Below are 23,777 nucleotides of genomic sequence, written 5' to 3' on the forward strand. Positions count from 1 at the left end.
ATCATACTCACAACTTATAAATAGTGAGCAGAAAAAATTATATCACACTCACAACTTATAAATAGTGAGCAGAAAAAATTATATCACACTCACAACTCACATCATTATATCATATTTATATCTGTCCACATCACACTCACAACTTATGGTACCTAAAGTGAGCCCTAGCCAGTTAGCCACTACTTACTTACCTACAAGTTACAACTCCTTGATGTGAAATAGCAAAGCTTGATATTTATTTTAATAGTACCACAATGTGTACCAATATCATAAATGGAAAAAAGAAAGAATGGTAATGCAATGTCATGGTTGTACAAACTTCCTTTTCCAAGGTATTTTGCTTAATAATGCAGTGCAAATAAATACAAGGATACAGACAGGCACACTTGGGGCTAGACTAAGCCATACATGAAGAAAGAAATATATCGTTTCTTCAACATGCATACAAGTCACAATACAAATAAATACAAGGATACAGACAGGCACACTTGGGGCTAGACTAAGCCATACGTGAAGACAGAAATATATCGTTTCTTCAACATGCATACATGGATTGTGAATAAAAGTAAAAAGAAAGGAGGGAGGCTTAGATTGAAAAATAGATTCCAAGGCTTTACAAACTCGCCATGAATTCAGAGCTTTTTATTTTTCAAAAGCAACCCCCCCCCCCCCCCCCGCCCCCCCAACACCCGAATCTATCTATCTGTCTATAGTGATCGATCCATGAATCCATCCATCCACATGTGAAACAACATTCACACACGTGACACAACTTAACGTTTAGACCACACAACAATTATCCCCTTCCTTTCTATTTCTATCTATGTATATCGCAAATCTGTTTTGTAACTACTAGCAACTCCGCTCCCCCCCAAATGGCCGCCACTCCGCCGCCGCTTCCCCTTCATGAGCTGGTGGCGGATCCTCGTCTACAAACACATCAGCGCTACGCAAAACCTGCCTTCATCCTCCGTTCCCTCCTCCTCCTCCCCCTCCTCCTCATCTACCGCCTCCGCCCTTCCTACTACTATTACCACCACCATCATCATCATGACTTGCCCCACCTCTTCCTCCTCGCCACCGCCTTCCTCTGCGAGCTTTGGCTCTCGTTGCAAGCCCACCTCTCCGTTTTCCCCAGGTTGCGTCTCATACAACGCCTGGTTCACCCCTCCAGGCTCTTCTTGCCCACTGCCCATGCCCATGCCCATGCCCATGGACAGCTGCTGGATGAGCTGCCCCCTGTGGATGTCTTCGTCACCACCGCCGACCCTCTCAAGGAACCCCCCATCATCACCCTCAACACCCTGCTCTCAGCTCTCGCACTCGACTACTCGCCACGTCGCCTCTCCTGCTACGTCTCCGACGATGCCGGATCCCTCCTCAACCTTTGGGCCATCAAGCTCGCCGCCGCTTTCGCCACCCACTGGGTTCCATTCTGCCGACGCTTCCCCTCCATCACACCTCGAGCTCCAGGCCCGCATTTTGCCAAGCATAAACATGCACCCGACTCGACACACGTGCCAAACGCTTCCTCCTCTCATGCATCGGGTTTTGCCGCTGAATGGACAACTATGAAGGTACGTAGGTCTTAACTGATGATCCCGCACAATCTCTGCCTGGTTTTATAGGAATAATTGTTGGATGATGGAGACGAGTACGCATATGTAAAAAAACATTTGAAGGACAGGCCAAGTACAAGGAGCTGGAGCGCAGGGTGACATCCATGACGCAGAGATATGGAGATCATCGCTCCAAGGCAGAGGCTCTGAAGATGATGCTTGCAGACGTAATGATGGAGACTGGGTTGATTCATAGTTACAGCAGATTAGATAATAATAATACTAATAATAATAATAATAAGGATGATGAGGGTTACATGGGCCGTCTGAAGCGCTCCGTTTTGTCAGAATCATGGGCAGCTGTGGACTACGATTCACGGCATCACCACGCTTACTGTGAAGTGAGCATCTTCACTACTATCTACTATCTACTATCTACTACTGCTCCTACTACACACATACATATATATCCAATTAATGGGGTTGTTTCGATTTTGTTATCTGCTGCTGCAGGTTCTGATAGACAAATCTCAAGAGGAGGAGGAAGGGCTGCCTTGCCTGGTGTATATGTCCCGAGAGAAGAGCCTTCAACGCAAGCACCACTATAAAGCCGGCAACATGAATGCGCTGGTCTTCAATCTCTCTCTCTCTCTCTCTTCCTCTCTGTGTGAATAATCTTAACCTCAATCAATTACAATCGCATTTTACTTGTTTATGTAAGATGTCATCAATCCAATCCAATCCACCCTGCTAATGCATGTGCTGCACGTTACATATGACATAACATATTAACCAGATTCGTGTGTCCGGCATCTTTACAAACGCACCCTTCATCCTCAACCTTGATTGTGATACATACGCCACCGATGGTAAAGCGCTCCTACAAGCCATGTGCTTCTTCATGGATTCCGCCATTAATCCTCAGCTAGGCTTCGTCCAGTTCCCACAGATTTATGAAGGGATGGATGGAGGTGACACGTTTGTCGCTGCTCTCGAGGTACCCATATTTTCATCAGTTGCATAATATCAACAGTACATTCACTTTTGGCGATTATTTCTCCAATCACTTACATTCTTTTTTCGCATAGATAATGGAGAAACGTATAAGTACACACACACACACACACACACACACACACACATATAAAACAATGAAAAGAATACGTCTTTTATGACTGTCAATATATTAAGAAAATGTCTGAACCCTGATCGCAAAGGAGAAACAAAAAAGAAACAAAAACGGTAGAACTACGGAAAAGGTGCAGTGCACGGGATGCATCAATTAATGTCAAATTGTAATGAACTTGCTAATTCAAACAGAGTTATTCGATCATGTCCAACATAGGAGTAATATGGTACAGTAAACGTTCTTGGGCAAACTCTTTTGATTCCAATCGGAAGTTTTTTCCTGTTCCTGCTTCTCGTTAACCTAACTGTTTTTTTCAGAATCCTTATTGGCCATTTTCTTTCTAATGCACATGTCATTGGGAACAAAGAAATCCTTTTTTTATTTATTTACTAGTTTACTAGTTTTCTTTGTAAATTCTCATAATTGAACCATCATATAACCTAAGATATGATCTCCTCCGCATTAACCTAATATGATTTCCAATAGACAACTTTCCCTAATTATTGTCTCATCTTCTAAGGCTTTGCCAACTAGTTGTTGAGTTGGAATCTGCTAACTGTTTGGCTTTGGTCTTAACCGGTTTCCTCTTTTGGAAGTTTTCAAACTTGAACGAACGAATCTGAACCGATCCCTTTATAGGTGAAGGCATAATCGGTTTGGTCCAAACCAGTTTGCCAAGGATCAAGCCAAACCCAACCTAGCTCAAACCGGTTAAGGAAGCTCAAGACTGAACCAAACCGCGAACGGCTCAGTTCTGGCTTGAACAAAGAATAAAGAGTGAAACCAAACGGAAGAATGATTCGATAACCCCCTCCAACTAGTCCACATGGACTCAACTCAACCCCTATCTTGAAATATATATTGTTAACGTATATTGATGTACTTCACTCGTTTCACGATTGCCACTTTTGATCAAGTCTTTGAAATATCGAAAGCCTAATCTTAAACGTGCAATAAATCAACAAGGTATACCCGTCAAAGAACTTAACCAAAGTGCCCAAATCATTGAAATTGTTGTCAAATTCACATAGTTTGTGCCACATTTGTTAGGTATAGCAACCTTCATTGCTACAGGGTTATTGATTATATGACCCAAAAGGTAAAACTGTTTACATTTATTCCACCAATGAAATTAGTAAGAAGGATGTCAAAGTAATCAAAGAAGGGGGTGCACATGTCTCCTGTCCCACTAACGAACAATGTGTGGAAAATACTAGCAATTATGACATTTCACCATCATTCAATTCACTTAGTCCTGCACCTGCAATTGCTCACAAAGTTCAATTTGTACTGACGCACAAACAATTCCGATTTTCTTTTTGCATATCATAACTACAAAATTTAGTTCACATCAAATGTTCTTGATGATGAATCAATTATGAATGAAGCATTCGAAGTCCAAATAATGTTGAATGGCAAGGACCCATAGACAAAGAACATGAATCGTCAACTCTCCCCATAGGACCCTCACCTTTCTAATGCAAATGGGTGTTGAAGATAAAACAACACTTTCATGGTGTAGCTCGATTTTTGGTGGGTGGTTTCTCTCAGGTTGAAGGACATCGTTATTTTGATACATTTTCACCTGTTCACAATATGGCATCATTCCTACTCCTTATGGCTCCGACCACCATTTTTTAGCTTGAAATTCATCATTTGGATGTACAAACAATATTCCTACATGATGACCTACTAGAATAAATCGACATTTAACAATCTCTTCCATTTGAGCCAAAATCTTAACTGAACTATGTTTATCTATTCCATCTATCTTTCTATGGATTTAAACATTATATGTACATTATGTAGAATAACAGAGACACTGAGAGACAGAGATAAAAGCCTTATATTTTCCAACACATTACGCATAGTCATACATCTAGTTGACTGTTAGTACCAACACTACATGTAGAGGACATTCTTGAAGTTGGACACCATATGAATTTACTCTGCGAAGCTAGAACATTTTAAAGAATTTTTATAATTATTATAGATTCAAGTCCTTTATCTTATTTCAGAGGTATGCAAATTATGCATATGGTAGTCTAGAAACTCTCATTATTTATCAAAATAAATTCATCACTAAAATTTTGAAATCATTCATCACGCTAAAAATTAAACATTGTATTGTCCTTGACATGAGAATTGAATGTTTCAGATGGCCCAACTATAGAAAACGATATTGATTTTATGATGCAATTTCCTATTAAACAATGAATAGGAAAGCTTCAATATTAAGTTACGGGATACATAGTTTTTTCAACTTTTAAGTATAACCCTTTTAATGCATGAAAAATCATTAGAGAGTTATGCGGACAAACCCCACATCTAGTTATTGTTAATCAAAAAAATAACTAATTAAATCACTACAATTGAAAATCTTCTACGACAATATATCATGCATCTACCGGAGAAAGAATGTAAACCATTAAGAGAAAACGAAGCATGAAAATCTACAATACCACTTTATAAGTGAGTTGATCGAAGGAAACAAGCTATATTAGAGAATACATCGACAAATTTTATGTGGGTTGATTCCCTAACAAAGGCTCTATCTCCTGCAAATGTTGTGAAGAGTCAGCAATGTTGACAACCATTGTGTGTGTGCCGTAATGATGGCGTAGGTGTTTTTCAAAGGATGGGATGGTGCCCAAGGTCCATCATATGTTGGGACTTCTTGTGTACATAAAAGAGAGGTCTTGTATGGGAAGACACCAGATGGTATCTGTGTCAATAGTAAGTTATAAGCTCATCATTCTCACTACATAACGATTCATTGGGCTTGTAACAATATAAGAATTACTTGATGGATAATTAGCTTGACCCTCAATGTAGGTCTGGAAAGCAAAGACCTAGGATCCTCTGCACAATTGATCAGCTGTGCTGCAAGGATATTATTGACAAACCTGAGCAATGATGGCAAGAACCATGGTGTCCTACGAGGAGACCCTTTTGTAGAGGAGGCAATTGAATTGCTTGGCTGTAGATATGAAGATGGAACCAATTGGGGCAAAGAGGTAAGTGGGAATCATATAACATGTATGTACAATATGATGAATAGACAATGAATGTAGTGTTTAGCCCCGTGAATTTTCGGTGTCGAAAACCGGACAATCTATAGGTCGGATTACTTTATGGATCTGTAACAGAGGATGCACTCACTGGTCTCAAACTACATGGGAGGGGATGGAAATCGGTATTGTGCTCACCCAAGGATGCGGCATTTTTGGGTGGTTTACCAACAACAGTCGAGGAAGTGTTAAAAACCAGAAAGCGATGGTCGACAGGAGTAATGGAGATAATAGTGGGCACCAATTCTCCCTTCTCGTTTACACGCTTGCCCAAACTCAGCATGATCCAAAGGCTCAATTACATCTGCGTGATCAATTCCTTTGTAATGGGCATCCCGATGGCGACATATGCACTACTGCCCTGCACATCATTGTTGATGGGGAGGCCTTTATTCCCAAAGGTAGGTAAATATTACATTTTCTACTCAGAATGTAGTAGTATTTTGTTGGCTCATATGAGTAGTAGGAAGTTTTTGGCCTTTCTTTTACATGCATTTTCATGGAAAATGTGATCTAGATCTGACAACGCATGTCAAACAGAAAAGCTGAGTAGGTAATTTTTGACAAATTCCAAATGCCTGATGATGAACAGGTGGAAGAGAATCCCATGTGGCTGTTGTTAGGGTTAACTGCATTTGTTGGCGCCTATGGCTGCACATATGTGGAATCCATGATATTGGGGGGGGTAAGCCTACAGGCATGGTGGATGGGGGAGAAGATGGAGGCACTCACAGCCACATCCTCCACTCTCTTTGCGGCCTACGATGTGCTCAAGAAACTCATGGGAATCTCAGACACCAAGTTCGAAGTAACGCCCAAAGACAAATTACTGAAGGATGAAGATACGACAAAGACGAAGCGAAAAGGAGAAGAAGCAGAAGCAGCGGTGAGCGGTGGGGTTGCTGTGAACAGCAAATTGAAGCTATTTGTGCCTCCGACGGTTATCGTTATGCTGAACCTTGCGGCCCTCTCGCAGTTTCTGCTCTCCTCTCTGCTCATCCCATCGCTGTGGTCCACTTCATCCGCCATGGCCAGCAGCAGCAGCAGCAGGAGGAGGAGGGTTGATGCGGTGATGAAGGTGGAGGCGTGGTGCTGCGCGTGGGTCCTGCTTCTCCTGCAACCCATCGTGAAGGGCCTGTTTCTGTGGTGCAGCGGACACCGAAGATCGCCTCTCGCACTTCACTCCTCCATCGTCTTCCTCTCCTCCTCCTGCTCTTTCATCGCTTTCTGCATCATCAGCCTCATGATGGGGAAACTTTGAAGGCTTCGTTCGTAGCCCATCCAAACCATTCCATTCCTTCTTCTGCTCATCCAATCCAATCCAATCCAATCCAATCCAATCCAATCCATTCCATAGATGATAGATAGCCCTTCTTCCGCTCTGCCTGCTCGATGATGGCAGTTGTGGTGGCTCTTCCAAAATTCTGATCCAAATAATTTAATTCCCAGTGCCTCACTTAATTATGTGTGTGTCCACCATTGTGTAGTGTGATGTTGGCTATTGGGTCACATAATATTTAGTTCCTTATCTGGACTATACATTGTTGGGATAGGCAGAGATTTGTCCATGGTTTATATATTGGTAAAACACGCTATTCAAGCAACTCAATATGAAACACAATGGAATTGATCCAATGAACCGATTCGATTCTTAGGGGTTGCTTTGTCTGGGATCCTAAGCTTCTATTCGAGCTGGATCCAAATATTCATTCCCCACATCGTTGTTTGTTGGCGAAGCAATAACTTGTGCGTAGCCATTATGTCCCTTATCGTATGAGAAGGGAGCGCATTTAGTACCTTTTCTTTTGAGCGTTATCTTTTGAGCGACATATCTCTAAACCTGAGCATTATCTTTTGAGCGACATATCTCTAAACCTCTAATCAAGATCATGCACACACTAAGTTATCCACTATCAATATGACTACATATCATAATGTTTTAGCTAAATTAACTAAGAAGAATTATAAAAACTAGAAGTCGACAATAGAATTGGTGGTTGGATATTGAAGGGCTTTTTAAAGTTGTGGATGGCACCTTGGAAGAACAAATAGCCAAAACCTCAGAAGAATGGAAAACATGGAATGCTCAGGATAAAGGGGCACGCTTGGATCCTACTATTTGTAGACAACAAGCAAGTACATATTATGTGGAGACTCGCCATGATTGTTTCAATGTAAGCAAAGCTCAAAGAGTTGTACAAGCCACCCACGTGATGGTATGATTAAGTTACATACATTAAATGAATTATTCAATATGTGTCTGTCGCAGGAGGAGAAAGATGTTTCTACCTTCCAAGCTATTTGGGAGGAAACCATGGATGATGTTATAATCTATTACAGCCGGCAACCTCCTCCCATAAGATATAAAGACAGGCTTGATACAACACAAACATCTTGGGTCGTGGGGAACATTCACTAACATGAATATCAACATTAAATCACCTTTAGAGTTACTCACAAGGATTCATCATGAGGACATTTGATGACAAAAGGTAGTTGCAAATCAGCTAATGGCCATGGTTGCTTTAGTCAATAGACATCAACAGTAAAAATCGACAAAAACATAAATCTTGGAAAGGTAAAGCCTCAAACAAATTAAGTAACAAAAATGATGAACAGAGAAGTTATACACATGGCACTCAACAAAGTGGAAGTTTCAATGTGACATATAGGTATTGTAAACGGAATGGACATACAGAAATCTGAAAGAGTGTGTCTATTCAAGCAACCTTATCTAAATAAAGCAAGCCAAGCCGGCCACAAAGCACACAATGTACAAATCCAAGAAGTTAATATTGATAAATCTCAATATATACCTTGGATAATGGAGAAGATCAAAATGAAAAAGTATACATCCAAGCATATCAGTTCAATATCGATGAACAAGGAAAGAAACAAGATCATGATACCTAGTTTCTCGATATGGGTGTTACACACCATCTTACATATAAGAATAGAAAAAACAAGAAAGATTACCGAAGTTCCTTTGTTCATTGCTGTTTGGAACAAGGTCGACCGCACGTGGATCGATCGCCATCCATCAAGAAGACAAAACCAACAAAAGAAACATTAGAACATGAGCTCGGATACCAACTATTAGAGACATGAACTAATGTAAGCATAAAATAAGGATAAAAGATAGATCTAGATAGAAAGAAGAGAGAGAAAGAAGGGTGCCGATCCACCCGACCACCCCCGAGCGAAGGGATCGTGATGGACTCAAGCTTCGATTAGCGTCCCATACCACCGTCGTGGCGTCGAATCGTACCTGGTGTTGGCGCGCTTGCTACAAGAGTTGACCCACCATAAGACAGAATCTCGACGTAGTCAACAAAATGATGAAATGAGGGTAGCTAGGCCTCTTATTTATAGCGATACCCAAGGCCCCTAGGTAAGTTCACACTTGGCCTATTGGGTTGTCTCAATCCCGAGGATTAAAAGTAATCCTCCCCTTCTTTATGCTCTCGTTTAACCCTCACACTTATCCACGTGGCTAGAATACTACGGTAAATTCTCACCACGGGATATTATATGGTCATGCCCGTAACATAATCATTGTATACATGAGCGTTAAGTGGTGACATGCCCTTAACCCTTTATGCATGTGAGACCCTATATAAAGGGTCTCTCATCTTATGTAAAGGAGGAATAGAAGAAAGAAGGGAAGAAACCACCTCCAAAGCAAGTATTTAAAATGATATTTTCATAGAAGGGCAAATAGTGGGTTTCAAACTTAATTGGGAATCAACAACAATTTGGTTTAGGCTTAGTTTCCAAACCAAACTGGTTTCGGCTAACCGTCTTGGTAACCGGATTGAGCAATCCCAAACCAAGCTGAAGCCGGTTAAGGAAAAGCTCTCAAGCCTAAACCGAACCAAACCAAACCGCCAAACCGTAGTTTGGTGGTTCAGTTTAGGCTTGAGTTGAGCCTTTGCCGATTCCTAAACTTAACACCCTTCTTCCTTAAAGGAATGTAAAGGAATGCAAATATTACTTGGAAAACTATTTTATTTCTTAAATATATAGCCAACCTAATCATTGTATACATGAGCATTAAGTGGTGACATGCCCTTAGCCTTTTATGCATGTGAGACCCTATATAAAGGGTCTCTCATCTTATGTAAAGTACATAATCTATATGACCCCATGGGTAAGGTGTTAAAAGATGAATGCCAGGGTCGAGGGTTTGAGCTTTGGTTGTAACCATTATTCATGACAATTGTTAATCCACGTTGCTTTAAAGGTGATCCCAAAGGTAAACCCCTAATCAATACTCTCCAAGTGAAGACCTTTGCTATTAGTAGTACTTTAGAATACCAACAACTATGTTTCAAGATTTGCCACCATCAATAATTAGAGTTGTGTACCTTCCATTCTTGTTTAGCATTCAAATATAGTCATCAAAGAGACTAACGGAGCAATGGTACAAGAGACTAGTATTCACTTGTAAAAACGACATCTAATCCATAAACACTAATCAACCCATGATGGTTCTTTGGTAAGTAGAAGTAAAGGACCTCACATTAATGTTATATTTTGTAGTTGTTGTCATACAAAACCATAATTGAGCAGGATGCGTAAAATAATTCATGTGCTTCAACAAACACCAGATTTCTTTGAAATTGAGCCTCAATGACATCTCTCCTCTTTAACCCCAAATAAAGCAAACAACGAATTGAGAGCACAATCTCTCCTTTGCAAAACAGCATAATAACTAAGAAGACACCAATAATGTTATGGCCATTATGGAAATGTCGATGTGACCGACTTTATGATGCGATAAGTCAACATCTCTCAGATGTCTTGCTTAAGATATGGGAGAACGTGCTGGCAGTAGTCCGTGGCTAGTATGACAATATGCATGGTTCCCTAAAGATTGTGAACAAGAGAAGGAAGAAGCTTCTTCACTTATGGAAAAAGTTGCCCCTGTTTACACGGTCAACTCAAGGGCCTCAATGACACTATCAACTTCCATGGACCCTTTCTTGAATATCAGTAAATCATGGTAGTGTGCATCAACAAATTCCAACACCTTCTACAAAGTCTTATCTTTGGTCTTAGGATTATTGTACATCATTGTACATAAAAAGTTGTAAGCTTATGGGCAGACAAGCTCAAGTTGTAGCCTTCGAGTGTTTTTTCTTAATACTATTGAAGAAAGTCTTTGAAGAAAAAAGGAAAGAAAAGAAAAGAAAAGAACAAGACACCAATAACTCTTTTTGCAAATACTTACAATTCTCTACAAGATGATGGCCTCCATACAAATAGGAGAGTACTTCTTACCATGAGACAACCAAGTGTTGAACACATTAAGAATGAGTAATTCTCTCTCTCTCTCATTTTCTATTATGGTGCATTCAAGATATTTGGTAGTAGTTTGTTGAGAGCTTCACATGATGTTCGAGCATGAGGATTAACCACTACCATAATTGGTTAGCCTACTTGCATATTTCTATTGAAGCCTATAACTAGCTTATTTGCATTATGAGAATTGTCAATTTTTAGAGTAAAATGAAAGCAAAAAGAAAGAGGGGTGAGTTTTAGGTAATATTTTTAGGGGGGTGTAACACATCCGATGTGTTGAGGGGTTCTATGATTGGAACCGCAACACCCACCTCGACGGATTGAGGTGAGGGCCTTTCCCGACGGATAGAGAAGGTGCCCATGACTCAAGGTAAGAGTCGTGGGCTTCTAAGTCTTCTCGATGGATGGAGAAGACACCCATGACCCAAGCAAGGTGTGAGGCATGGGTTGTATGTGTTCAATTGCCAAGGTGCACATTGGGAATGTAACCTCTAGTGCATTGAATACCCCAAAGTACTCAAGTACCTTTGTGGGGAAAGGGAATCTCCCTATGCATTCAAATAACCTAATGTAGTCAAGTCCTATGTGTGGGAATGGAATCTCCCTAGGCATTCAATAAACTTTAAATGTAGTCAAGTACCTATGTGGGGGATTGGAATCTCCCTAGTGATTGTACTCAATACCATTATGATTGATATAGTATGAGAGAATAAAGAGGATCTTCTATATAAGTTGGACAGAGGGTGGTTGGGTGGAGGTTCAACGGATCCAAGCTCTCTGTCTTAGTCATTTATCCCCTTAGTCATTTATCCCCATAGTCGAAGAGCGTTGACATGCGAGTCCGAATTCGATCGGCGATCTAATTTTGTATCACAAAAAAATTATATTTATGAATTCTTTAAAATTCTAGCTAGAATCACTTGTGAATCTCACCCACATTAGCCCGACGAAGTCACTCCCTAGATGAAATACGTACGCACTATCAAGTACCTAGTACGTTCCCAAAACATTGTTTTAATATCTTGTTCAGTAGGTGTAATATCAACATCTTAGACTTTGTACTCCTAAGAACATCAATGGTGAGCCTCAACTTTGAAGTGGACAGCTCGCACACCTAGCAATTGCTTCGGAGCTTAGTATTTCGAAAGCAAGGTTCGCTCTTAACATTCCAGTGAACTGAGGAGAAATCAACATTCCCTTCATTTGTTGGCTTGGTTGGGGGTGTGGTAATGAGAGAGGACACGCCCCGATCTCTATATGTTTCTAGTGATCGATCCATCACAACCAACTCAACGTGTGGACCACATAACAGTTATCCCCTCTCTATTTACATTGATTTATGGGAGACGGGTGGGGATGTGTGTGTGTGTGTGTTGTAGTAACTACTAGCAACTCCGCTTCCCCCCCCCCCCCCCCCCCCAAGATGGCCGCCAATCCACCGCCGCCTCCCCTTCATGAGCTGGTGGCGGATCCTCGTCTACAAACACATCAGCGCTACGCAAAACCTGCCTTCATCCTCCGTTCCCTCCTCCTCCTCCCCCTCCTTCCCCTCCTCCTCATCTACCGCCTCCGCCCTTCCTACTACTATTACCACCACCATCATCATCATGACTTGCCCCACCTCTTCCTCCTCGCCACCGCCTTCCTCTGCGAGCTTTGGCTCTCGTTGCAAGCCCACCTCTCCGTTTTCCCCAGGTTGCGTCTCATACAACGCCTGGTTCACCCCTCCAGGCTCTTCTTGCCCACTACCCATGCCCATGCCCATGCCCATGGACAGCTGCTGGATGCGCTGCCCCCTGTGGATGTCTTCGTCACCACCGCCGACCCTCTCAAGGAACCCCCCATCATCACCCTCAACACCCTGCTCTCAGCTCTCGCTCTCGACTACTCGCCACGTCGCCTCTCCTGCTACGTCTCCGACGATGCCGGATCCCTCCTCAACCTCTGGGCCATCAAGCTCGCCGCCACTTTCGCCAGCCACTGGGTTCCATTCTGCCGACGCTTCCCCTCCATCACACCTCGAGCTCCAGGCCCGCATTTTGCCAAGCATAAACATGCACCCGACTCGACACACGTGCCAAACGCCTCCTCCTCTCATGCTTCGGGTTTTGCCGCTGAATGGACAACTATGAAGGTACGTAGGTCTTAACTGATGATCCCGCACAATCTCTGCCTGGTTTTATAGGAATAATTGTTGGATGATGGAGACGATTACGTATATGTAAAAAAACATTTGAAGGACAGGCCAAGTACAAGGAGCTGGAGCGCAGGGTGACATCCATGACGCAGAGATATGGAGATCATCGCTCCAAGGCAGAGGCTCTGAAGATGATGCTTGCAGACGTAATGATGGAGACTGGGTTGATTCATAGTTACAGCAGATTAGATAATAATAATAATAATAATAATAATAATAATAATAAGGATGATGAGGGTTACATGGGCCGTCTGAAGCGCTCCGTTTTGTCAGAATTATGGGCAGCTGTGGACTACGATTCACGGCATCACCACGCTTACTGTGAAGTGAGCACCTTCACTACTATCTACTATCTACTATCTACTACTGCTCCTACTACACACATACATATGCAATTAATGGGGTTGTTTCGATTTTGTTATCTGCTACTGCAGGTTCTGATAGCCAAATCTCAAGAGGAGGAAGAGGAGGAGGAAGGGTTGCCTTGCCTGGTGTATATGTCCCGAGAGAAGAGCCTTCAACGCAAGCACCACTATAAAGCCGGCAACATGAATGCGCTGGTCTTCAATCTCTCTCTCTCTCTCTCTTCCTCTCTGTGTGAATAATCTTAACCTCAATCAATTACAATCGCATTTTACTTGTTTATGTAAGATGTCATCAATCCAATCCAATCCATCCTGCTAATCCATGTGCTGCACGTTACATATGACATAACATATTAACCAGATTCGTGTGTCCGGCATCTTTACAAACGCACCCTTCATCCTGAATCTTGATTGTGATACATACGCCATCGATGGCAAAGCGCTCCTACAAGCCATGTGCTTCTTCATGGATTCCGCCATTAATCCTCAGCTAGGTTTCGTCCAGTTCCCCCAGATTTTTGAAGGGATGGATGGCGATAACACGTTTGTCGCCGTTCTCGAGGTACTCAAATTTTGATCACTTGCATAATATCAACAGTACATTCACTTTTGGCGATTATTTCTCCAATCACTTACATTCTTTTTTCGCATAGATAATGGAGAAACGTATAATTATATATATAGATATGTATATGATATATCGATGAAAAGAATACACCTTTTATGACGTGTCAATGACGAGAATTGAAATGCGTGGAATCCCAATCAATCCAAGAAACAATGACCGTCCACAAATAATTAGAAGATTTGATGGGCAAGCTGACATTAAGTAATCGGAAATAATAAAAAATAGCAACCAAACACATAAAGAGTTTTATGTGGACACTGGAAACCCCAATCTGGTGAAAAAACCACAAGACACTTTAGGGTACCAAAACTTCCACTATAACTCAGTTTACAAGTGGGTACAACCTTGTCAACAATCTTCATCCAACAAGAAGAAGAGCAAGAGATATGAATAAGTAGAACTTTAACTTTGAGGATAGGAAACCACGATCCAACTGTTGGATATGAGATTCTTGATGGTAAAAATAACCCCTTAGAATTTCAGTCCAATCGGAGCAGATCAAATTCTAGAGCCACAACATCAAATTCTTCTCTTTTTGTTTTGCAGCTCTCTAGAAAGCCACTTTTCTTCACTTAAATATAAGGGCCTTTCTAGATAAGACATCCTTTAATTGGGTATGGTTCAGGCGTACCAAATATCATTACGACTTCTTCTCCCATGAGGAAGGAAAACACAGCAAGAATGTTTGAACCCGGATTTAAGGAGAAACAAAAAAAAAAACCAAAAACATTAGAACTATGGAAAGGTGTTGTGCACATCCAAATATTCATGACCCCACAAACACATATGGTATGCTAGCTTGGAAGTGGCATGATTCGAATTGCCCACTCAAGAGCTCCTTCACATGGAGGACACACTTAAGCAACATGTGCAAATTCTTACTATCTCAAAACAAGTGTGAGATAGATTAGAGGCAAACTACTTGCCTACAAAGACAATGGTTCATATGGCTCTACAACGTATAGCCATTGGCTATACTCAACTCAAAAATCCAACTATCACTTTTCATAGAGAGTATCTTCGGTAAGCTTTGTAACTCCCTTTTTTCATAATCCCTCCAACCCTAGTCCACATGGATGTATGTGGCCGCTTATCAACTCAACCCCTATCCTGAAATATATATTGTTAACGTTCGTATATTGATGTATTTCACTCATTTCACGATTGTCACTTTTGACCAAGTCTTTGAAAATCGAAGGCCTAATCTTAAACGTGCAACCACTCAACAAAATATATCCTTCAAAGAACTTAAACCAAAAGTGCCAAAATAATTGAAATTGTTGTCAAAATCACATAGTTTGTACCACATTTGTTAGGTATAGCAACCTCATGTCAAAATCACATAGTTTGTACCACATTTGTAGCTCATGGCAACAAGGATTATTGATTATATGACCCAAAAGTTGATCTATTTACATTTAGTCCACGAATAAAATTGGTAGGAAGGATGTCAAAGCAATTAAAGAAGGGGGTGCACATGTCTCCTTTCCCACTAATGAACAATGTGTGGAAAATACTAACAATTATGACATTTCGCCATCATCTAATTCACTTAGCCATATACCTGTAATTACTAAGAAAGTTCAATTTGTACATGTGCACCAACAGAATTCGATTTTATTATTGCATATCATAACTACGAAATTTAGTATCGCATTCTCAAACATTGCTTGATGGCATATTTGGACGTTATAAACATTGATTTTTGGTGAATGGTTTCCCTCCGGTCGAAGGGCTTCACTATTTTGATACATTTTCACATGTCTTCCATATGGCATCATTCCTACTTTTGGCTCCGCCACCATTTGGATGTACAAACAATATTCCTACATGGTGACCTACTAGGATAAATCTACATTTCCCCATCTACTCAATTGGGTTTCTTGTGAAATTTAGGATTATCAAAATTTAACTCATAAGCAAGGCTCATCACACCCAATGAGGACTATCGTAGGGTTTTTTATTTTACTTATCATTCGAGAGTTGTGATGAGCCAGCAATGTTGACGACCGTTGTGTGTGTGCGCTAATGATGTCATAGGTGCTTTTCAAGGGATGGGATGGTGCCCAAGGTCCACTATATAGTGGGACTTCTTGTGTACATAAGAGAGAGGGCTTGTATGGGAAGACACCGGATGGTATCTGTGTCAACAGTACGTTATAAACTCATCTTTCTCACTACCTGAAGATTCATTCGGCTTGTAATAATATAAGAATTACTTGATGGATAAATTAGCTTGGCCCTCAATGTAGGTCTGGAAAGCAAAGACCTGGGACCCTCTGCACAATTCATCAGTTGTGCTGAAAGGATATTATCGACAAACCTGAGTAATGATGGCAAGAACCATGGTGTCCTAAAAGGAGACCCTTTTGTAGAGGAGGCAATTGAGTTGCTTGGCTGTAGATATGAAGATGGAACCAATTGGGGCAAAGGGGTAAGTGGGAATCATATAACATGTACAATATGATGAATAGACGATGAATGTAGTGTTTAGACCCGTGAATTTTTGGTGTTGAAATCTGGACAATCTATAGGTTGGATTACTTTATGGATCTGTAACAGAGGATGCGCTCACTGGTCTCAAACTACATGGGATGGGATGGAAATCGGTATTGTGCTCACCCAAAGATCCCGCATTCTTGGGTGGTTTACCATTATCGATGGAGGAAGTGTTAAAAACCAGAAAGCGGTGGTCGACAGGATTCTTGGAGATGATGGTGGGCACCAATTCTCCCATCTCGTTTACACGCTTGCCCAAACTCAGCATCATTCAAAGGCTCAATTACATCTGCTTAAGCAATTCCATTGCAGTGGCCATCCCGTTAGCGACATATGCACTACTGCCCTGCACATCATTGTTGATCGGGAGGCCTTTATTCCCAAAGGTAGGTAAATTCCATTTTCTACTCATAATGTAGTATTTTATTGGCTCATATGAGTAGTAGGATGTTTTGGTCTTTCTTTCACATGCATTTCCATGACAAATGTGATCTAGACCTCACAACGCACGAACAGAAAAATCTGAGTAGAGAATTTTTACAAATTCCAAATGGATAATGAACAGATGGAAGAGAATCCCATGTGGCTTTTGTTGGGGTTAGCTGCATTTGTTGGTGCCTATGGCTGCACATATGTGGAATGCATGATCATGGGGGTGAGCCTACAGGCATGGTGGATGGGGGAGAAGATGGAGGCACTCACAGCCACATCCTCCTGTCTCGTTGGGGCCTACGATGTGCTTAAGAAACTCATGGGAATCTCAGACATCAAGTTCGAAGTAACGTCCAAAGACAAATTAGTGAAGGAAGAAGACACGACGAAGACGAAGCGAGAAGAAGCAGAAGCAGAAGCAGCGGTGAGCGGTGGGGTTGTTGTGAACAGCAAATTGAAGCTATTTGTGCCTCCGACGGTTATCGTTATGCTGAACCTTGCGGCCCTCTCGCAGTTTCTGCTCTCCTCTCTGCTCAACCCATCGCTGTGGTCCACTTCATCCGCCATGGCGAGCAGCAGGAGAAGGAGGGTTGATGCGGTGATGAAGGTGGAGGCGTGGTGCTGCGCATGGGTCCTGCTTCTCCTGCATCCCATCGTGAAGGGCCTGTTTCTGTGGTGCAGGGGACACCGAAGATCGCCTCTCGCACTTCACTCCTCCATCGTCTTCCTCTCCTCCTCCTGCTCTTTCATCGCTTTCGGCTTCATCAGCCTCATGATGGGGAAACTTTGAAGGCTCCGTAGCCGTCTGTTGGCACCATTCTACTCCTTCTGCTCATCCACTCCATTCCATTCCTTCGTCTGCTCATCCAATCAACCGCGATCCATTCCATTCCATTCTTTCTTCTTTCTTTTGCTCATCCAATCCAATCCATTTCATTTTATTGCCCTTCTTCCGCTCGGCTGGATGATGGCAGTTGTGGTGGATTTGTCACTTAATTGTCAGGAATCATGATACTTTCCTCCTCCTCAATTAGGACAAAGTTCTTTTGATAATGTTTGTATGTCCACCATTGATGACAAATGTAGTGTGATCACTATATTGTATTGTATTATATTGTATCTATGCATTATGTTAGGAATATGGGACTGAATCAGCATGCCTCCAACACAATTAACAATAGATGAAACCACAAGACAGAAAATTTTAACGTGGAATACCCAAAATAGGGAATACCGTAGGTTCCAAACAACTTTACTATGATCTGAGTACAACCGAATACAACCTCTAGAGTTTGACTAGAAGAACATACAAACCTCAAGGCAACAGCCTTGGCTACACAATAATGAGTACAACTGAGTACGGACTCTCAAGGTTTTGACTTGAGATAATGTACTAGCCTCAACTCAACAACCTTGACTACAATCTTCACCCGATTGGGTGGATAAACCAACAAAAAGTAGAAAATATAAGAAAAGAAGAAAAACATAGAACGAAGGAACCTGACACGGATGGTTATGAGAGGTGTTGCACAATTGTGAATCGTGAGTTCCTTACGTCACGTCACGAACATTCCCTCATGGATCTCTATCTTCTCTTCAGCAAAGCACTCTCTCTTGCTCTCGTACTCGGGTATTGTGTCTCTTCGGTTGTTGTTTTTCTCCTTTGTAGTCTTCTCACTTATCTGTTTTCTTAGTGTCTGCTGTTGTCTCTCTTGTGGTGTCTCTGTACTCATAGTTATCTTTGTTTTTCTCTTGCTTTTGGTGTCTCAATCTCTCAATCTCTATGTTCTGTTTTTTAGCATTGCTCTCTCTTTTCTTATACGCTGGTTTTTTTGTTCTATGTCACGCTGTTTTTGTGTCTACACCGTTTTCTTTAGCCTCGTAGAGTAACGTTTCTTTTTCATATCTACATTCACACCTAAACATACAAAAAAGACACATACCAAAAACAACATACTAAAAACATACATACATACATACATACATACATAACATACATATATATATCCCACATACATAGTATATGTATATATTTGTAAATAGGTCTAAATATTACTTTTAGTTCTGCCAAATCTGAATCGGCTCTCAATTGATTCAGCTGATTCAGCTGACTCGCTCTCAACTCACTATCGGCCCTATTCGGTTATAGGCCTTTAGCCGACTCTCAATCGGCTCTTTGGCCTCAACTGACTCTCAATCGGCCGACCCTCGACTGCCGACTCTCACCTCTCAGTCGCCTATCAGTTGACTCTCGGTTGCTTGCAGACTCACGGTTGTTTGTCGTTTGTTGGCTCTCGGGCATCTGCCGGTTGTGTGCTCCATTTCTCCCAATAGGTTTGCCTTTCGTTTGCAAACTTCAAACTTCTCTAAAGCATTCTATTTCTCTCCTATCTAAGAACATCACATAATCATGTGGAGATCATCTTCATCTCATAGACCTCAGCTCTTCCACCTCCGGTAAAATTTTTCTTTTTAAATTTTATTTATTTATTACCATGTGGAGATCATTCCATTCTTTCTTCTGCTCATCCAATCCAATCCAATCCAATCCAATCCATTCCATTCCATTTCATTCCATAGATGATAGATAGCCCTTCTTCCGCTCTGCCTGCTCGATGATGGCAGTTGTGGTGGCTCTTCCAAAATTCTGATCCAAATAATTTAATTCCCAGTGCCTCACTTAATTATGTGGATACTTTCCTCCTCCTTAATTTAGGACAAACATCTTTTGATTATGTATGTGTGTGTCCACCATTGTGTAGTGTGATGTTGGCTATTGGGTCACATAATATTTAGTTCTTTATCTCGACTATACATTGTTGGGATAGGCAGAGATTTGTCCATGGTTTATGTATTGGTAAAACACCCTATTCAAGCAACTCAATATGAAACACAATGGAATTGATCCAATGAACCGATTCGATTCTTAGGGGTTGCTTTGTCTGGGATCCTAAGCTTCTATTCGAGCTGGATCCAAATATTCATTCCCCACATCGTTGTTTGTTGGCGAAGCAATAACTTGTGCGTAGCCATTATGTCCCTTATCGTATGAGAAGGGAGTACATTTAGTACCTTTTCTTACCGTTGTGTTCATGGCCTTCAAAGTTATATTCATCAAATAGTATCAGAGCCAATTACTCATAAAAAACCTGAGCATTATCTTCTGAGCCACATATCTCTAAACCTCTAGTCAAGATCATGCACACACAGAGTTATCCACTATCAATATGACTACATATCATAATGTTTTAGCTAAATTAACTAAGAAGAATTATAAAAACTAGAAGTCGACAATAGAATTGGTGGTTGGATATCGAAGGGCTTTTTAAAGTTGTGGATGGCACCTTGCAAGAACGAATAGCCAAAACCTCAGAAGAATGGAAAACATGGAAGGCTCAGGATAAAGGGGCACACTTGGAAATCCCACTATCTGTAGACAACAAGCAAGTACATATTATGTGGAGACTCGCCATGATTGTTTCAATGTGGGCAAAGCTCAAAGAGTTGTACGAGCGACCCACGTGATGGTACGATTAAGTTACATACATTAAGTGAATTATTCAATATGTGTCTGTCGCAGGAAGAGAAAGATGTTTCTACCTTCCAAGCTATTTGGGAGGAAACCATGGATGATGTTATAATCTATTACAGTCAGCAACCTCCTCCCATAAGATATAAAGACAGGCTTGATACAACACAAACATCTTGGGTCGTGGGGAACATTCACTAACATGAATATCAACATTAAATCACCTTTAGAGTTACTCACAAGGATTCATCATGAGGACATTTGATGACAAAAGCTAGTTGCAAATCAGCCAATGGCCATGGTTGCTTTAGTCAATAGACATCAACTATATGAAATAGTAAAAATCGACAAAAACATAAATCTTGGAAAGGTAGAGCCCTTGAGTCAAACAAATTAAGTAACAAAAATGATGGATAGAGAAGTTATACACATGGCACTCAACAAAGTGGAAGTTTCAATGTGACATATAGGTATTGTAAACGGAATGGGCATACAAAAAGAGTGTGTCTATTCAAGCAACCTTATCTAAATACGGCAAGCCGGCCACAAAGCACACAATGTACAAATCCAAGAAGCTAATATTGATAAATCTCAATATATACCTTGGATAATGGAGAAGATCAAAATGAAAAAGTATACATCCAAGCATATCAGTTCAATATCGATGAACAAGGAAAGAAACAAGGTCATGATACCTAGTTTCTCGATATGTGTGTTACACACCATCTTACATATAAGAAGGATTGGCTAGACGAGTATAAAAAATTGTCAACCCCATTGTGGGTGGTATTTGGAGTCGATGGACAAAAACTAGATGTAGGGAAAGGTAACATTCGTTTGATAATGGCAAATGATCATCACATAAAAATTATAGATGTATATTATGTACTTGGAGTGGCAAAGCACTTGTTGTTGGTTGGATAAGTACAAACAATGGGCTAACTATCGAATTCACTCAAAATCAGTGTCGTGTTGCCAATCACACGATGGGAAACCACCTCCAAAGCAAGTATTTTAAATGATATTTTCATAGAAGGGCAAAGAGTGGGTTCCAAACTTAACACCTTTCTTCCTCAAAGGAATGCAAATATTACTACTAGGAAAACTATTTTATTTCTTAAATATATAGCCAACCTAATCTATTAGAGACATGAACTAATGTAAGCATAAAATAAGGATAAAAGATAGATCTAGATAGAAAGGAGAGACAGAAAGAAGGGTGCTGATCCACCCGACCACCCCCGAGCGAAGGGATCGAGACGGACTCCAGCCTCGATCGGCGTCCCATACCACTACCGTGGCGTCGAGTTGTACCTAGTGCTGGCACGCTCGCTACAAGAGTTGACCCACCACAAGACAGAGTCTCGACGTAGTCAACAAGATGATGAAATGAGGGTAACTAGGCCTCTTATTTATAGCGATACCCAAGGCCCTCAGGCAAGTTCACACTTGGCCTATTGGGTTGTCTTAATCCCGAGGATTAAAAGTAATCCTCCCCTTCTTTATGCTCTCATTTAACCTTCACACTTATCCACGTGGCTAGAATACTACGGTAACTTCTGACCACGGGATATTATATGGTCATGCCCGTAACATACTCCCCCTCTTTAAAACATTGCACTCTTGCAATGGAAAGTTAGGGAACTTAGTTCTGAGAGTATTTTTGCGTAATTTTCCATGTGGCATCTTTTATTGATTTATCCATCCATTTTATTTTCAATTCTCGGATTTCTTTAGTACGTAATTTTTTTGTTTTAACATTGACAATTCTTTCTAGTACATGTGGTTTAGAAGATAATTCTTCAGAAGTAACTAGAGTTTTAGTTGTAAATATATTGTCGCCAGAACCTAGAAGTTCTTTTATACGACTCACATGAAAAACTAGAGGAATTTCAACACCATCGGGAAGAGCGAGACGATAGGCTGATGACCCAATGCGTTTGAGGACTGTAAAAGGTCCACAAAACCGTGGGGCTAGCTTAGCGCACTTACCCTTAGACAATGTCTTAGAATTGTGAGGTACACGTAAAAATACCTTTTGTCCAAGGTTCAATACACGAGGTTGCCTATGATGATCGGCATAAAAACGCGGTCTATCTGGAGTTGTTTTTATATTATGTCATGCAATATGCAAAATATCTTGCATATCCCGAAGAAAGTTTTGCGTACTTTGCAACTCATCATGATGTATATTAACATCAATCGGGGCTCGTGGCTGAAAACCATACATCAACATAAAAGTTATTGATCGGGTCTTAGAAATGGACAAGACTAGCTCCTTCTTGTCGATGGGGATGTTACACCGGGCACTCCCGAAGGAGGAAGACATGAGGTTCCTACAGGCCTTACAATGCACAACATGCCTAAATTCGGGCCACTCAACGGTAGACTGCACCCTGCGGACACAATGTATGATCTGCAACTCTCGAGCCCATACAACGGACCGATGCGAATATAACCTGTTAAATCGGCAGGCAGCACCGGTTCGACACATAGAACCGCACAATCAGAACCCGGATGAGGATCGATTCCGGAGAGACGACCGCTACCAATGCGAACGCGGTAACAGATACGCTGATAGAAGACGCGATAACTATGACCGAGAGGAGAAACGCAGAGATAGCTACCCCCGGGACCGGTACGACCGAGACGAATCCCCGGAATACGAACGACGCAGAGAAGAGAGGCGACAAGGGAACCGAAATTTCCGACGGAATTAGAAGCGTGGATTTTTCCGAAGAGAGGAACGTCGGGAGGCAACAAGGAATGACAACCCGGTATCGGTACCGGATAACCGAAAAACCGAAGACGACCGCCGAAGTATACCCACCCTCCAAACCGGGGACAAAGGAGAAACGAGCAACAGTCACAAGGTGTACTGTTATTACTGCCCTAAGGAGGGCCATTATAGTAACCAATGCCCAAGCAAAACCAATGACAAGCAGCCGGCAGTCAACATGGTTACAGCCGAAATAACAGAAGTACAGCAGGTCACAACCCGGTCAAAGGGAAAGACCGCCGAGTGGGAAGCCCAGGAGGCAATCAGAAAACAAGCGGCGCAATG

At 41.5% G+C, this 23,777-nt stretch overlaps 2 protein-coding genes and 1 long non-coding RNA gene across 5 annotated transcripts; all 3 read left to right on the plus strand.

The window, feature by feature from the left end:
• The first annotated feature begins 860 nt into the window (after positions 1-860).
• On the plus strand, positions 861-17,993 carry LOC147850897 (cellulose synthase-like protein B2). 3 transcript variants are annotated; one of them, XM_087335442.1, is made up of 8 exons: positions 861-1,577; positions 1,688-1,960; positions 2,073-2,189; positions 2,356-2,556; positions 5,313-5,424; positions 16,506-16,687; positions 16,788-17,138; positions 17,318-17,993. In XM_087335442.1, exons 1-8 carry the CDS (start codon positions 876-878, stop codon positions 17,972-17,974), a joined length of 2,595 nt encoding a protein of 864 aa, XP_087191568.1. In that variant the 5' UTR covers positions 861-875; the 3' UTR covers positions 17,975-17,993. The 3 variants fall into 3 exon arrangements, with proteins under 3 accessions (XP_087191568.1, XP_087191567.1, XP_087191566.1); XM_087335441.1 differs by lacking the exon at positions 5,313-5,424 and adding an exon at positions 16,294-16,405 and having other exon boundaries at positions 17,318-17,990; XM_087335440.1 differs by lacking the exons at positions 16,506-16,687; positions 16,788-17,138; positions 17,318-17,993 and adding exons at positions 5,524-5,705; positions 5,810-6,160; positions 6,352-7,100.
• LOC147850898 (cellulose synthase A catalytic subunit 7 [UDP-forming]-like) lies at positions 12,487-14,202 on the plus strand. The gene is made up of 4 exons (XM_087335971.1): positions 12,487-13,197; positions 13,308-13,586; positions 13,695-13,751; positions 13,987-14,202. The coding sequence occupies exons 1-4, from the start codon at positions 12,487-12,489 to the stop codon at positions 14,200-14,202; spliced, it is 1,263 nt and encodes a 420-aa protein (XP_087192097.1).
• A 96-nt stretch (positions 17,994-18,089) lies between the features above and the next one.
• LOC147850899 (uncharacterized) lies at positions 18,090-19,983 on the plus strand. The gene is made up of 2 exons (XR_015531582.1): positions 18,090-18,157; positions 19,810-19,983. It is a non-coding gene; the product is annotated as an uncharacterized LOC147850899 (long non-coding RNA).
• Positions 19,984-23,777: the final 3,794 nt, after the last annotated feature.

This window comes from Azolla caroliniana, unplaced genomic scaffold (assembly GCF_043228905.1).
Source record: "Azolla caroliniana isolate FFs.n. ecotype wild unplaced genomic scaffold, voAzoCaro1.0.p SCAF_20, whole genome shotgun sequence".
Lineage (NCBI taxonomy): Eukaryota > Viridiplantae > Streptophyta > Polypodiopsida > Salviniales > Salviniaceae > Azolla > Azolla caroliniana.